Source organism: Thalassophryne amazonica, chromosome 9 (genome assembly GCF_902500255.1).
Source record: "Thalassophryne amazonica chromosome 9, fThaAma1.1, whole genome shotgun sequence".
NCBI lineage: Eukaryota > Metazoa > Chordata > Actinopteri > Batrachoidiformes > Batrachoididae > Thalassophryne > Thalassophryne amazonica.
In genome coordinates this window covers 69,724,096-69,739,808 of record NC_047111.1, presented here as the reverse complement: position 1 = coordinate 69,739,808, position 15,713 = coordinate 69,724,096, and the positions used below count along the sequence as shown (strand labels likewise).

At 42.3% G+C, this 15,713-nt stretch overlaps 1 protein-coding gene across 1 annotated transcript in view; it reads left to right on the top strand.

Annotated features, from left to right (window-relative positions):
- Nucleotides 1-15,713, top strand: part of grm5a (glutamate receptor, metabotropic 5a) — a 101,859-nt gene that overhangs the window by 10,023 nt on the left and 76,123 nt on the right. Inside the window, exons 4-6 of the mRNA XM_034178329.1 lie at nucleotides 2,555-2,816; nucleotides 5,757-5,871; nucleotides 15,099-15,348. Coding sequence (XP_034034220.1) covers nucleotides 2,555-2,816; nucleotides 5,757-5,871; nucleotides 15,099-15,348 — 627 coding nt within the window. The remainder of the gene's footprint in view (nucleotides 1-2,554; nucleotides 2,817-5,756; nucleotides 5,872-15,098; nucleotides 15,349-15,713) is intronic.

Genomic DNA, 15,713 nt, shown 5'->3' with positions numbered 1-15,713 from the left:
CGGGCCTTTTGGCGTCACTATTCACACCAACAATACAGTCTCTGGAGCATTTGCTGGACTTGGACAAGTTGATCAGAGTTAATGTTCATGTTGTCATGCGAGGGTTAACTGTTCATGAGTTTGGGGGGGGGGGGTAGCCGCTCGGGGTGTGAGACGGTGTTTTTTTTTTGAGAGTGTCACAGAAAACAGACTTCAGCGTGAGTTGTGGCTAAACAGCAACTCTTCCGTTTGTTGGTGTTAAATAAAAGACCTGGAGGAGACGCGATTGCAGCAGCTATGTCTTTGTGGATTTACACAGCCGGACCGGCACTGACTGACAGGTATGTCGCTTTCTGCCACATAGTACTTTGGGTTTACGTGACGTGTTTGTTATGCATTCACAGATTGTCCGCAAATCAGCTGCAAAGCAGAGGTAATAAAAATGCTTTATTCGTGGCCAATTTGTATACATTCGCTACAACATATTTTAGTTTGTGATGTGGACATGATGGGCACGATATATATCTGTTTTTCACACTGTCCCAGTCTGCTGTCAAGCCGCAAATCCCTGTCAGTTGCAGATATCAGCGGTTAATGGCAGATATACAACCCCTGGCAAAAATTATGGAATCACCGGCCTCAGAGGATGTTCATTCAGTTGTTTAATTTTGTAGAAAAAAAGAAGATCACAGACATGACATAAAACTAAAGTCATTTCAAATGGCAACTTTCTGGCTTTAAGAAACACTATAAGAAATCAGGAAAAAAAAATTGTGGCAGTCAGTAACGGTTACTTTTTTAGACCAAGCAGAGGGAAAAAAATATGGAATCACTCAATTCTGAGGAAAAAATTATGGAATCATGAAAATCATGAACGCTCCAACACATCACTAGTATTTTGTTGCACCACCTCTGGCTCCAACTTTCTCTGATTGCTGTTGCCAGATCAGCTTTGCAGGTTGGAGCCTTGTCATGGACCATTTTCTTCAACTTCCACCAAAGATTTTCAATTGGATTAAGATCCGGACTATTTGCAGGCCATGACATTGACCCTATGTGTCTTTTTGCAAGGAATGTTTTCACAGTTTTTGCTCTATGGCAAGATGCATTATCATCTTGAAAAATGATTTCATCATCCCAAACATCCTTTCAATTGATGGGATAAGAAAAGTGTCCAAAATATCAACGTAAACTTGTGCATTTACTGATGATGTAATGACAGCCATCTCCCCAGTGCCTTTACCTGACATGCAGCCCCATATCATCAATGACTGTGGAAATTTTGCATGTTCTCTTCAGGCAGTCATCTTTATAAATCTCATTGGAACGGCACCAAACAAAGGTTCCAGCATCATCACCTTGCCCAATGCAGATTTGAGATTCATCACTGAATATGACTTTCATCCAGTCATCCACAGTCCACGATTGCTTTTCCTTAGCCCATTGTAACCTTGTTTTTTCTGTTTAGGTGTTTTGTTTAGCTTTTCTGTATGTAAATCCCATTTCCTTTAGGCGGTTTCTTACAGTTCGGTCACAGACATTGACTCCAGTTTCCTCCCATTCGTTCCTCATTTGTTTTATTGTGCATTTTCGATTTTTGAGACATATTGCTTTAAGTTTTCTGTCTTGATGCTTTGATGTCTTCCTTGGTCTACCAGTATGTTTGCCTTTAACAACCTTCCCATGTTGTTTGTATTTGGTCCAGAGTTTTGACACAGTTGACCGTGAACAACCAACATCTTTTGCAACATTGCGTGATGATTTGCCCTCTTTTAAGAGTTTGATAATCCTCTCCTTTGTTTCAATTGACATCTCTCGTGTTGGAGCCATGATTCATGTCAGTCCACTTGGTGCAACAGCTCTCCAAGGTATGATCACTCCTTTTTAGATGCAGACCAACAAGCAGATCTGATTTGATGCAGGTGTTAGTTTTGGGGATGAAAATTTACAGGGTGATTCCATAATTTATTCCTCAGAATTGAGTGAGTCCATATTTTTTTCCCTCTGCTTGGTCTAAAAAGTAACCGTTACTGACTGCCACAATTTTTTTTCTTGATTTCATATAGTGTTTCTTAAAGCCAGAAAGTTGCCATTTGAAATGACTTTAGTTTTGTGTCATGTCTGTGATCTGCTTTTTTCTACAAAATTAAACAACTGAATGAACATCCTCCGAGGCCGGTGATTCCATAATTTTTGCCAGGGTTGTACAGCGCATAGAGTGAGTATGTATTGTGTATGAATTGAGTATGTAAGGCGGATGTAATCCGCATCCAGATTTTTGAGCTACTCAAAAATCCTGGCTATGGACATGCGTGCCTCTGCGGATGATCACGGGCGTGTTCGGATGACAGCCAACTCATACAGGCATGTTACACAGATATTGCGGATCTTTGGCAAATATGGGCCAATTTTGTGCGCAATCCATACGCAAATCCTCCTAAACGCCAGTGGGACAGGGCCCTAAGACCTGCTACGTGGTGGAGGAAGACCATGGACAAACACTTACTGATTAGGTTTGCTCCTCTTGACCTTTGACTATTACTTTCCTGCAAGACTGCTCAATCATTCTGTGCAGGGATTCCTGCTGGCACTCTGCAGTGGCCCTGGAGCAGAGCATTGAATTCATTCGGGATACACTGGTGTCCAGTGAGGATGAGGACTCTCAGAGTCGGTGCATTGCAGAGACGGGGAGCTTGATGCTGCAGGGGAAGAAACCCATTGTGGGACTGATTGGACCAGGATCCAGCTCTGTGGCCATCCAGGTCCAAAATCTCCTCCAGCTTTTCAACATCCCGCAGATTGCCTACTCAGCCACCAGCATGGATCTCAGTGACAAGGTCAGAAACCCAACATTTAAATTTTTGAAATTAGAGGAGAAAAAAAATCATGTAATCCAGAAACATCTTTAAAAAAGGACTAAAATATTCAAAATTAAATTTAACATTAATATGACAGCAGCATAGCAGGTGGCTATGTGGTACAGGAGTTGACTCCATATATAGATCTAGATTTCATTCCAGCTGTGTGCTTGAGGCTATCTGTACCTGGACACAACACTTCATTTACATTGTCTTAATGTATCCACCTTTAAAAGTTAGGGAAGTAACCTGCGTTACTGGCATCCTACCCAGGGGATGTCGCAGACGCTCATCTGCTTCACTTGACAGCGTCCAGAGTTACAGTAGTGTTCAGAATAATAGTAGTGCTATGTGACTAAAAAGATTAATCCAGGTTTTGAGTATATTTCTTATTGTTACATGGGAAACAAGGTACCAGTAGATTCAGTAGATTCTCACAAATCCAACAACACCAAGCATTCATGATATGGACACTCTTAAGGCTATGAAATTGGGCTATTAGTAAAAAAAGTAGAAAAGGGGGTGTTCACAATAATAGTAGCATCTGCTGATCCATGACACCTGGTATGCGATATATAGGCCCAACACCATAGTAGGAGAAACATGCCCATATCATGATGCTTGCACCACCATGCTTCACTGTCTTCACTGTGAACTGTGGCTTGAATTCAGAGTTTGGGGGTCGTCTCACAAACTGTCTGTGGCCCTTGGACCCAAAAAGAACAATTTTACTCTCATCAGTCCACAAAATATTCCTCCATTTCTCTTTAGGCCAGTTGATGTGTTCTTTGGCAAATTGTAACCTCTTCTGCACATGTCTTTTATTTAACAGAGGGACTTTGTGGGGGATTCTTGCAAATAAATTAGCTTCACACAGGCATCTTCTAACTGTCACAGCACTTACAGGTAACTCCAGACTGTCTTTGATCATCCTGGAGCTGATCAATGGGTGAGCCTTTGCCATTCTGGTTATTCTTCTATCCAATTTTGATGGTTGTTTTCCATTTTCTTCCACGCGTCTCTGGTTTTTTGTCCATTTTAAAGCATGGGAGATCATTGTAGATGAACAGCCTATAATTTTTTGCACCTGCGTATAAGTTTTCCCCTCTCCAATCAACTTTTTAATCAAACTACGCTGTTCTTCTGAACAATGTCTTGAACTGTTGGGAAGGTGTCGTGACACGGACCCACAACAGGGGGGCGTTAATGAACGGACAATGGATAAGCCAAAAAGTAACAATTTAATGTTGTGAAGCGCACAACGAAGTACAGACAATAACAATATTGCGGAATGTCAGTCATACATAAGGTGGCGTGTGGCAGGCTCGAAGATAGAAGACGTCTGGTGATAGAAGAGCCGGAACCCACACTGCTTCCACCACCAACGGATCTGAAGAACACCGGAGCCGCCAAGCCCTGCGCCCCAGGTGGCCACTGTCTTCAGCAGTCAGACCCGGTACTGCTGGCAGAGAACAGAAACAGTTTGATGAGTGTGAGTACGCACACTCAGTAATCCCACAGTCTGTGTTCAGTAAGGAGGGAGCACCTCCACCTCCAATCACACACTCGTGCAGCTCCTGAGACAACCACTTATCTGGGTGGGGTGGGAGGCGAAGCCGTCGCAGTCCACACCAAACGCCAACACAGCAGACAAGGAATCCGTCACAGGAAAACGGCTGCAAAAGAGACCAGACTATTGTTCGGTTTAGATTCAGCAGAGAAAATTACCTGTATGGTAGATGATTTCTTGGCGAGGAGGTGGAGTTGCAGTCCGGCCTTTATGGTGATGGTGATGGGTTGAATGAGTGACAGCTGGTGCTGATGAAGAGCGACAGCTGTCACTCCCAGTGGCTCCGGCGCCCTCTCGTGCTTGAAGCCCGCACTCCAAGCAGGGAGCCATCTGGTGGTGGTGGGCCAGCAGTACCTCCTCTTCAGCGGCCCACACAACATGAACATCTCATTTTCCTCAGGCTTTCAAAGAGAAAAGCATGTTCAACAGGTGCTGGCTTCATCCTTAAATAGGGGACACCTGATTCACACCTGTTTGTTCCACAAAATTGACGAACTCACTACTCACACGAACTCACACGAATGCCACACTACTATTATTGTGAACACCCCCTTTTCTACTTTTTTTTTTTTTTTTTTTTTTTTTACTAATAGCCCAATTTCATAGCCTTAAGTGTGCATATCGTGAATGCTTGGTCTTGTTGGATTTGTGAGAATCTACTGAATCTACTGGTACCTTGTTTCCCATGTAACAATAAGAAATATACTCAAAACCTGGATTAATCTTTTAGTCACATAGCACTACTATTATTCTGAACATTACTGTATCTCTGTCCTGATGGGCCTCATGATCTATATAGGATTTATACCATGGCAACACGATGGCTTAGTGGTTTGCACTGCTGCAAGAAGGTCATGGTTTTGATTCCCAACTGTGGCTTTTCTGTGTGGAGTTTGCATGTTCTCTCCGTGTTTGCGTGGGTTTCCTCCGGGTGCTCCGATTTGCTCTTACATTTAAATACATGCAGGTTACATGAATTGGAAACTTTATAATTATCCAGGTCTCCCTTTCAAAAGAGGTCTCAATCTCAATGTGACTAACCTGGTTAAATAAAGGTTAAATTTCCTGTGACAGGTTTTGATTGACTTTGAACACACACGCACAATAAATCTAAGCATTAAAAAAAGCTGAAACCATTATTCTTGACACCACTTGAAATCTATAAGATTGTGATAGCCACCCCACTGAGTTTGGTCTGCTTGATGTTTCTTCCTGCAAAATAATAATAAAAAACTGTGTGATTTTCCCTTACCACATATGGCAGGCACATGTGGCTCCAAACTGTCAGTTGGCTAACACATAATAAATGCAGAATATGATCTTTTTCTAATCATTGCTGTAATTCACAGAGTTTGTACAAATATTTCATGAGAGTGGTGCCATCAGACATGCAACAGGCAAGAGCAATGGTGGATATTGTGAAGAGATACAACTGGAGCTACGTGTCAGCAATACACACAGAAGGTAAGAAGGCTGTACCTGTTTATCTTGAATATATTCTGTGATTAGAACCATGGCTATCATTTAAGATTGCCTGTCATTACGGAAATGTATAAACAGCATTTTACCACAATCAGTGCAGGAGATGGAGATTACAGTCTCTGCTTTATCAACACTCAGACTGTCAGAGCTTGAATGGAACAGATTCCACCTACTCAGGAAAAAAACAAACAGCAATCCAGGCTCAATATAAGATGAAACACAATATTGTATACTGCGTATTTCATTGCTTCAGCTTTAACCTCTTTATGGCTCCAAGCCATATGCTTATGAAATCCAGCCCACTTCATATGAACAACCATTTAATCTTGTGTGGATTGTTCCACTCATTTCCATAAAGATCTCAAGCTGTTGTGTGAAAAGCGTTTAGAATAGTGGTGATTTGCATGCCAAGTGTTTTCCAGCATAGACCCTGATGGTGTCAGGGCTAATTTAGGTGTCATGTTGCAGTCTGTTATGGCAGAGATTGTTTTTAGGTTTCATGTTTACAGAATATGTTGGAGTACATTATGTTTTTCATGTCCAGGCTGCCCAACACTACAGTCATAATCAACCTGGTCTCACGGCAAGTCGTGATACAGCAGCACAAAATATACATTAATCTATTGGTTTGTGATATTGTGGCGAAAAGCGCCTCATTTTTGTCATGGCAGCACAAATTCATTCTAATACAATCTGTGATGGCTGCACAAAATTAAAAGTGAAGCGCGCGGGGGGGGGGGGGGGGGGGGGGGGGGGGGGGGGGTCAGGGGTGGTGAAGGTTAGGGTTGGGGGGTAGGAGTAGGGTTAGCAATAGTAAGTAAAAAAACAAACCCCGTCAAGAAAATTTGACTCATTTCGTGACAGGAGCACGAAAAAAAACATGAGACTGGACTGTCATAATAGGCGGATGTAAAACTCATCAGAGTCGACGCTTCTGTCAAAACTGAAACAATGCATCCATCCATTTTCTATATCTACTTACTCTAATTAAGGGTCATGGGGGGCTGGAGCCTATCTCAGCAGTCATAGGGTATGAGGTGTGGTACACACTGGCAGTGGTGGACACAAATAACCAAAAAATTAACTTCAGTAACAGATAATCAGATAACTGAAAAGTTATCTTTGATAAAGATAAAATGATAAACCACCCAAAATGTATCAGAAGTTACAGATAACAGATAAATTCCAGTATCATCCATCCATCCATCCATCCATTTTCTTCTGCTTTATCCGGAGTCGGGTCGCGTGGGCAGCAGCTCAAGCAAAGCTGCCCAGACCCCCCGATCCACACACACCTCCCCCAGCTCCTCCGGGGGAACCCCAAGGCATTCCCAAGCCAGCCGAGAGATGTAGTCCCTCCAGCGTGTCCTGGGTCTTCCCCGGGGCCTCCTCCCAATTCCAGTATCATCTCTGGTGTATTTGTAACTGCTAATAAACTGAATTTGAGTTTTAACACTATAATCACTTTTAGTAGCATTAAAAACAACAACAGACCCAAACAATGAGCCCACACTTCTGCCCCCTGCTGGAAGCTCTTGTTTACTACGCAGTTTCTAGCACAGAAGCACTCTGAGAACAGCCTCAAAGCCAACTCTCTACCAATCACAACTCTCCGGTCAAGCGGAGGTCTTGGAAAATAAAGTCATGCTGACTTATGGTTTGGTGTGAATACTGATAGAATAACTCCATTATTAGATTATCAGATAGAGCAGTTTCTCCTGGAAGCAGTTCTTTTCTGTTTGTACAAGGTAGAACTATACATCTGTTATGAAACTTTTAACAGGTAGGTGCTCAACTGATTTTAAATTTTAAAATTAAATTTTAAAAATGTTTGCCTGTTATTGGACAAAAATTTATCAGAAGATAATTAGTCCGATAATGGTGTTTAAAGTTATCTAAAAAGATAATCCCATAATGAAAACATTATCTTCGATAATTATCTGTTATCGGAACTGTGTCCACCGCTGGACAGGACGCCAGTCTGTCACAGGGCCACATATAGACAAACAAATACATTCACACCCGCACGTACACCTCCGGGCAATTTAAAGTTTCCAGTCCACCTAACCTGCATGTCTTTGGATGTGGGAGGAAGCCGGAGCACCTGGAGAGAACCTACACAAACATGGGAGAACATGCAAACTCCACACAGAAAGGCCACAGGTGGAAGTCAATCACGAAGCCTTCTTGCTGTGAGGCAACAGTGGTAACAACTAAGCCATCATGCTGCCCTCAAAATTCAAACCCTTACCACTAATTACAATCAAAAAACCAAAAACAAAAAACAACATAATTAAGCTAGTGGAGATAATGGGTGGGGGACCATGATGATGTATATCATGGCATCCACCACACCACAGGAACACCCTGAATCATGATGAGGAACCGCCCAGGGTGACAGTGGGTCTATCAACACCTCCTGAAAGTAACTATGACATTTTTCTAAATTCACTGTATTAACCTAAAGAGTTTTGAAAATACACATCTGTTTTGGAATTGAGTAGACTTTATTAGTTGGCTAAAAGAGATGCGGTAAGATGATATTGGTGCACACATAGCACTTGCCTCTCAAACAGAATATCTGGTTCAAGGCTAGCCATGCCCCATTCTCCTTGTACAACTGGCATTGCATTACTAAAGCCAAATCAACATTTGGATCCTAAACTGAAGCACCTGTGGTGACCCCATGCAAAATGGAAGAAGCTCAATTAGACCTTATCAAAGTATCTTAGTTTATTTATTCATTTATTTTTGCTGAATGACTGTCGTCTTGCAACCACAGCTGCTTCCTGTAATTTGACAGTGGGACAGCACTGTAGTCATTTAAAAAACTACGTTAATAAGTGATAAAATAATAACACAATAATAATGAATTAACTTGCACAGCCTGACTTGCCACACCTTAAATCATCAATGATTCCGATAATATGATAACAGATAATTATCGAAGATAATGTTTTCATTATCGGATTATCTTTTTAGATAACTTTAAAAACCATTTTCGAACTAATTATCTTCCAATTAACATAGCAAACAAAGCTGAAGAGCAACAAACATTTTTAAAGTTTAAAATTAGTTGAGCACCTACCTGTTACAAGTTTCCTAACAGATTATAGTTCTACCCTCTGCAAACAGAAGAGAGCTGCTTCCAGGTGAAACTGCTCTAACTGCAGGCAAAAGAGAACTGGTCACAAAAAAGAAAAATCATTTCCTTTAACACCATACTGATACGCTGGCAATATCACCCAAGTCATCCAGAGGCATACATTTTTAACTTATGGTTCAAATTTTAACCAAACTAATTTTGGACAAGTTATTTAAAATTACTGTCATGTCTGAAGTTTTATAAAGTGAAAATATGAGATATATGTTTTAGCTTTAAAGTAATGTGCTAATTTTTAAGGTTTTAGTGAGCACATGCTGTGGCCAGCAGTGCATTATGGGTAGGATAGGGTAATCTCAGTATGTTCACGACAGGACAAATGCATTTGAGACACTCTGTTCAGGCTCCACGGACAACAGCATTAAACTCTAGTGCCTAAAACTCTCATGAATATATTCTCTGGGTTTATAGACATTATTGTGTCTGTGTTTATTAAATTCCACGCATCTTAAATGTAGCAGACACGGATTATCTGGAATTTGGTTTTGGCAATTTTTTACTGCCATGAACTGCCATGTACTGGCCAGTAGTGTTCATGGCAGTTCATGGCAGTATTCGTCCTGAAGCTGGGCAGACACTGTATGATATTTTAATCACTGTACTCGGTTTCAGTTCAAACTGTACCACAGAACTACACGGTGCAAAAGTTCAGAGCACACGATGTATGTTCTCACACACATTGTACGTTCAAAAACCACACATCGAACTCGTGTTTCCAGAAGCAAAACATAAGCTTTTTTTTTCAAACTTAATTTACAAAAACTCTCAATGGGAGACATCAAAGTTTAAAAACAAAACAACAACAACAACAACAAAAACATTACAAGACAAGTCTGCGGTGTTTGCACATGCACAGTGCGAGCAGTTGGATGCTTGTAGCTCTTCAGCAGCAGGATACCCTCACTACAGCCGACCAGAATAATATCAAACAGGTTTGATTTTCGACCATACGATCGGCGATCAGGAGGTGGTTATGAGATGATAAGCGCAGCTTGTTACTCCATGTACACTACACGATGCAGGATGCGCAATTAACCTGAAACTCAGTCCAAAAAATTCTCGCCCGAATGAAAAATCATCTGAAAAAGGGCCAAAACTCGCACAGCGTAAAGCCAACATTTATGTGTCAAGACAGTATTGAGTGCACGTTTTACAATATACTAAAACGTGCGCACATCATAAAATGTGTGCACATTCTCTCCACATGCAAAACATTTTGCGATGACACTTCCAGGGCTCCGTAAAAATGCCTGTTTTTACAAATAAAAAAATGGAATATTTTACAAAAGCACATTTATCTGTTAACACTAACACACGTCACACGTCACATTAACGTGTTGGTTTACATAATGAATGACTGAACCAGTCAGTGTTCAGCAGAGGCACTTTTACCCAGAATCCTTTGTGATCTGTCTGTCTGTCAGAATTAGTGCATTATTCAACATTAAAAGATACGAGGTCTGTCCAGAAAGTATCGGACCTTTTTATTTTTTGCACAAACCATATGGATTTGAATCACGTGTGATTGCATCAGCCAAGCTTGAACTTTCGTGTGCATGCATGAGTTTTTTCACACCTGTCGGTTGCGTCATTCGCCTGTGAGCAGGCTTTGTGTGAGCACTGGTCCACCCCTCTGCGCCATGCAACGCTGTGATGAAGCCTCACAGGACATGTTGGGGCATGTCCAGCTCATGCTCAATTTCTCGGATAATCACATGAGTGAAAAGCAACTGACAGCCATCTGAAATCCACATGAAAGCCGTCCTGTAAGACCAACACGGAGGTGGTTTTGTGCTGCGTAATGAATGGCTCCGTGCCGCTTTTCTTTCCATGAAAAAAACTCCTGTGCTGATGTCCATGCCTTCTGCCTTTTTGTGAAAGTCAGACGACGTCCCGGATCAACAAAGCCTTCACGTTGGAAATGATCTGGTTGTTCCAGCGGGGTTGGAGCCTGTCGATCAGTGCTCAGAGTGCGGCGCGCTCTCAGCAGTTGTGGGCGGTCTTTAAACCGTCTGGATCACTCCTTAATCTGTGTAATCCCCATAAAATCGTCCCTGAAAGCCATATTAATTTTCCGAACGGTGTCCACCTGGAGGTCTCTCACAGTTTCTGGAAAAAAAAATTGATGCAGCAAAGCTCCAAATTGTTCAGACATTTATTCGCAATAAAAAAACGACGAGAGAGGTGGACCACTGCTCACACAAAGCCTGCTCACAGGCGAATGATGCAACCGACAGGCGTGAAAAAACTCACGCATGTGCACGAAGGTTCAAGCTTGGCTGATGCAATCACACGTGATTCAAATCTATATGGTTTTTGCAAAAAATAAAAAGGTCCGATACTTTTTGGACAGACCTCGTATATGTTATATTTTAACTTTGCACAAATGACAGAACTGACATTAATGGAGTTATTCTATGAGTATTCACACCAAACCATAAGTCAGTATGACTTTATTTTCCAAAACCTCCGCCTGACCGGAGCATTGCGATTGGTAGAGAGTTGGCTTTGTGGCTGCTTTCAGAGTGCTTCTGTGCTAGAAGCTGTGTAGTAAACAAGAGCTTCCAGCAGGGAGCAGGATGTTCAATCAATCAATCAATCAATCAATTTTTTTTTTTATATAGCGCCAAATCACAACAAACAGTTGCCCCAAGGCCCCTTATATTGTAAGGCAAGGCCATACAATAATGATGTAAAACCCCAACGGTCAAAACGACCCCCTGTGAGCAAGCACTTGGCTACAGTGGGAAGGAAAAACTCCCTTTTAACAGGAAGAAACCTCCAGCAGAACCAGGCTCAGGGAGGGGCAGTCTTCTGCTGGGACTGGTTGGGGCTGAGGGAGAGAACCAGGAAAAAGATATGCTGTGGAGGGGAGCAGAGATCGATCACTAATGATTAAATGCAGAGTGGTGCATACAGAGCAAAAAGAGAAAGAAACAGTGCATCATGGGAACCCCCCAGCAGTCTACGTCTATAGCAGCATAACTAAGGGATGGTTCAGGGTCACCTGATCCAGCCCTAACTATAAGCTTTAGCAAAAAGGAAAGTTTTAAGCCTAATCTTAAAAGTAGAGAGGGTGTCTGTCTCCCTGATCTGAATTGGGAGCTGGTTCCACAGGAGAGGAGCCTGAAAGCTGAAGGCTCTGCCTCCCATTCTACTCTTACAAACCCTAGGAACTACAAGTAAGCCTGCAGTCTGAGAGCGAAGCGCTCTATTGGGGTGATATGGTACTACGAGGTCCCTAAGATAAGATGGGACCTGATTATTCAAAACCTTATAAGTAAGAAGAAGAATTTTAAATTCTATTCTAGAATTAACAGGAAGCCAATGAAGAGAGGCCAATATGGGTGAGATATGCTCTCTCCTTCTAGTCCCCGTCAGCACTCTAGTTGCAGCATTTTGAATTAACTGAAGGCTTTTTAGGGAACTTTTAGGACAACCTGATAATAATGAATTACAATAGTCCAGCCTAGAGGAAATAAATGCATGAATTAGTTTTTCAGCATCACTCTGAGACAAGACCTTTCTGATTTTAGAGATATTGCGTAAATGCAAAAAAGCAGTCCTACATATTTGTTTAATATGCGCTTTGAATGACATATCCTGATCAAAAATGACTCCAAGATTTCTCACAGTATTACTAGAGGTCAGGGTAATGCCATCCAGAGTAAGGATCTGGTTAGACACCATGTTTCTAAGATTTGTGGGGCCAAGTACAATAACTTCAGTTTTATCTGAGTTTAAAAGCAGGAAATTAGAGGTCATCCATGTCTTTATGTCTGTAAGACAATCCTGCAGTTTAGCTAATTGGTGTGTGTCCTCTGGCTTCATGGATAGATAAAGCTGGGTATCATCTGCGTAACAATGAAAATTTAAGCAATACCGTCTAATAATACTGCCTAAGGGAAGCATATATAAAGTGAATAAAATTGGTCCTAGCACAGAACCTTGTGGAACTCCATAATTAACTTTACAAATGAATTAAAGCTCTGTCTGGGTTTTTGATTAATTAATAAGCTGGAATGGAAGATTGCTGCTAATCCACCGCCCCGGCCCGTGCTACGAGCATTCTGACAGTTAGTGTGACTCGGGGGTGTTGACTCATTTAAACTAACATATTCATCCTGCTGTAACCAGGTTTCTGTTAGGCAGAATAAATCAATATGTTGATCAATTATTATATCATTTACCAACAGGGACTTAGAAGAGAGAGACCTAATGTTTAATAGACCACATTTAACTGTTTTAGTCTGTGGTGCAGTTGAAGGTGCTATATTATTTTTCTTTTTGAATTTTTATGCTTAAATAGATTTTTGCTGGTTATTGGTAGTCTGGGAGCAGGCACCGTCTCTACGGGGATGGGGTAATGAGGGGATGGCAGGGGGAGAGAAGCTGCAGAGAGGTGTGTAAGACTACAACTCTGCTTCCTGGTCCCAACCCTGGATAGTCACGGTTTGGAGGATTTAAGAAAATTAGCCAGATTTCTAGAAATGAGAGCTGCTCCATCCAAAGTGGGATGGATGCCGTCTCTCCTAACAAGACCAGGTTTTCCCCAGAAGCTTTGCCAATTATCTATGAAGCCCACCTCATTTTTGGACACCACTCAGACAGCCAGCAATTCAAGGAGAACATGCGGCTAAACATGTCACTCCCGGTCTGATTGGGGAGGGGCCCAGAGAAAACTACAGAGTCCGACATTGTTTTTGCAAAGTTACACACCGATTTAATGTTAATTTTAGTGACCTCCGATTGGCGTAACCGGGTGTCATTACTGCCGACGTGAATTACAATCTTACCAAATTTACGCTTAGCCTTAGCCAGCAGTTTCAAATTTCCTTCAATGTCGCCTGCTCTGGCCCCCGGAAGACAATTGACTATGGTTGCTGGTGTCGCTAACTTCACATTTCTCAAAACAGAGTCGCCAATAACCAGAGTTTGATCCTCAGCGGGTGTGTCGTCGAGTGGAGAAAAACGGTTAGAGATGTGAACGGGTTGGCGGTGTACACGGGGCTTCTGTTTAGGACTACGCTTCCTCCTCACAGTCACCCAGTCAGCCTGCTTTCCCGGCTGCTCGGGATCTGCCAGGGGGGAACTAACGGCGGCTAAGCTACCTTGGTCCACACCGACTACAGGGGCCTGGCTAGCTGTAGAATTTTCCACGGTGCGGAGCCGAGTCTCCAATTCGCCCAGCCTGGCCTCCAAAGCTACGAATAAGCTACACTTATTACAAGTACCGTTACTGCTAAAGGAGGCCGAGGAATAACTAACATTTCACACCCAGAGCAGAAAAGTGCGGGAGAGACAGGAGAAGCCGCCATGCTAAATCGGCTAAGAGCTAGTAGCTACGCTAAGCTAGCGGATTCCTAAAAACACGCAAAGTGAATAATGTGTAAATAATTTAGAGGTGATTCAGCAGAATGAGTGCTTTAGTTAAGGCACGTAAAGATTACACTGGGAAACAAATCGTAATCTAGATAACTAGATCAATCTAACTGCGCAGATTAAACAGCTAACAGATACAGAAAAACACCGCTGTGCTCCGGAACAGGAAGTGATACAATACTGCAGTGAGAGCCAACCACCAGTAGAGGTGAAAGAAACCAACCAGTGGTGTTGTAATACTCGAGATTGATCTTGGTATCGAGATTGATCTTGGTCTCAAGATTGGGCTTCTTGTTGACTACAACACTACCAAACTCACATTCCCTTTAAATACCCCAAGTAGTAAAGAAAATGTTGCTGTCTTATCATTTGAAACAGTGGCATGTTCAGCATGAGAGGATTCCACTGCAAAAGAAACTGGGTGACCTAATTTTCAGTTAAAACAGGGTATGACCCCAGACAGTTCCCATAATGGGGTCATTTACAGAATTCTGAAAAGTTGTACTGCTGTTACTCCAATGTGTACTCCATGTGTACACATAAACACATGAGACCTTTTTTGTGTGAATGTTAAAAGAGAAATTTTGCAAGCACTATTGCATGTACATTGTGCATGCATAGGTATATAGCACATACACTTGCCCATTGCTGTTGTGCCCTGTAGGTAACTATGGTGAGAGTGGCATGGAAGCCTTTAAAGACATGGCAGCGAAGGAGGGCATCTGCATTGCTCACTCTGATAAGATCTACAGCAACGCTGGGGAACGGAGCTTCGACAAACTTCTGCAGAAACTACGCGGTCACTTGCCTAAAGCCAGGGTGGTGGCCTGCTTCTGCGAGGGCATGACAGTCCGAGGCATTCTGATGGCTATGAGACGACAGCGTCTGGTTGGAGAGTTTCTGCTGGTTGGAAGGTGAGTGGTGGAATGCGGTTTTTATCGCCTATTGCCAGTTCGTGCATCAGTCGTCCATAAAGCTCCTGTGAGAGTGATGCAAAGGTCCAGTGGGTGAGATGAGCAATACTCTATTTTGGTGTTTATGGCTCACAGCTGCCTGTGTGTGCTCAATAAAACCCCGCTGTAAACCCCACTCTAGTGCCCAAAGCACTAAGCAGTAATATTTGCATTTCAAATTTATGACTGTATGCGCTTGTTCAGGTCAAATGAGTTTTCTTGGGTAAAGACTGGAACTATATGCACACCATGCTTTCTGAGTGTTGTGTATTAATTTCCAATCTAGACTCTGTTCAGGTGTCCGGCAGCGTCAGACAAGATGTGTT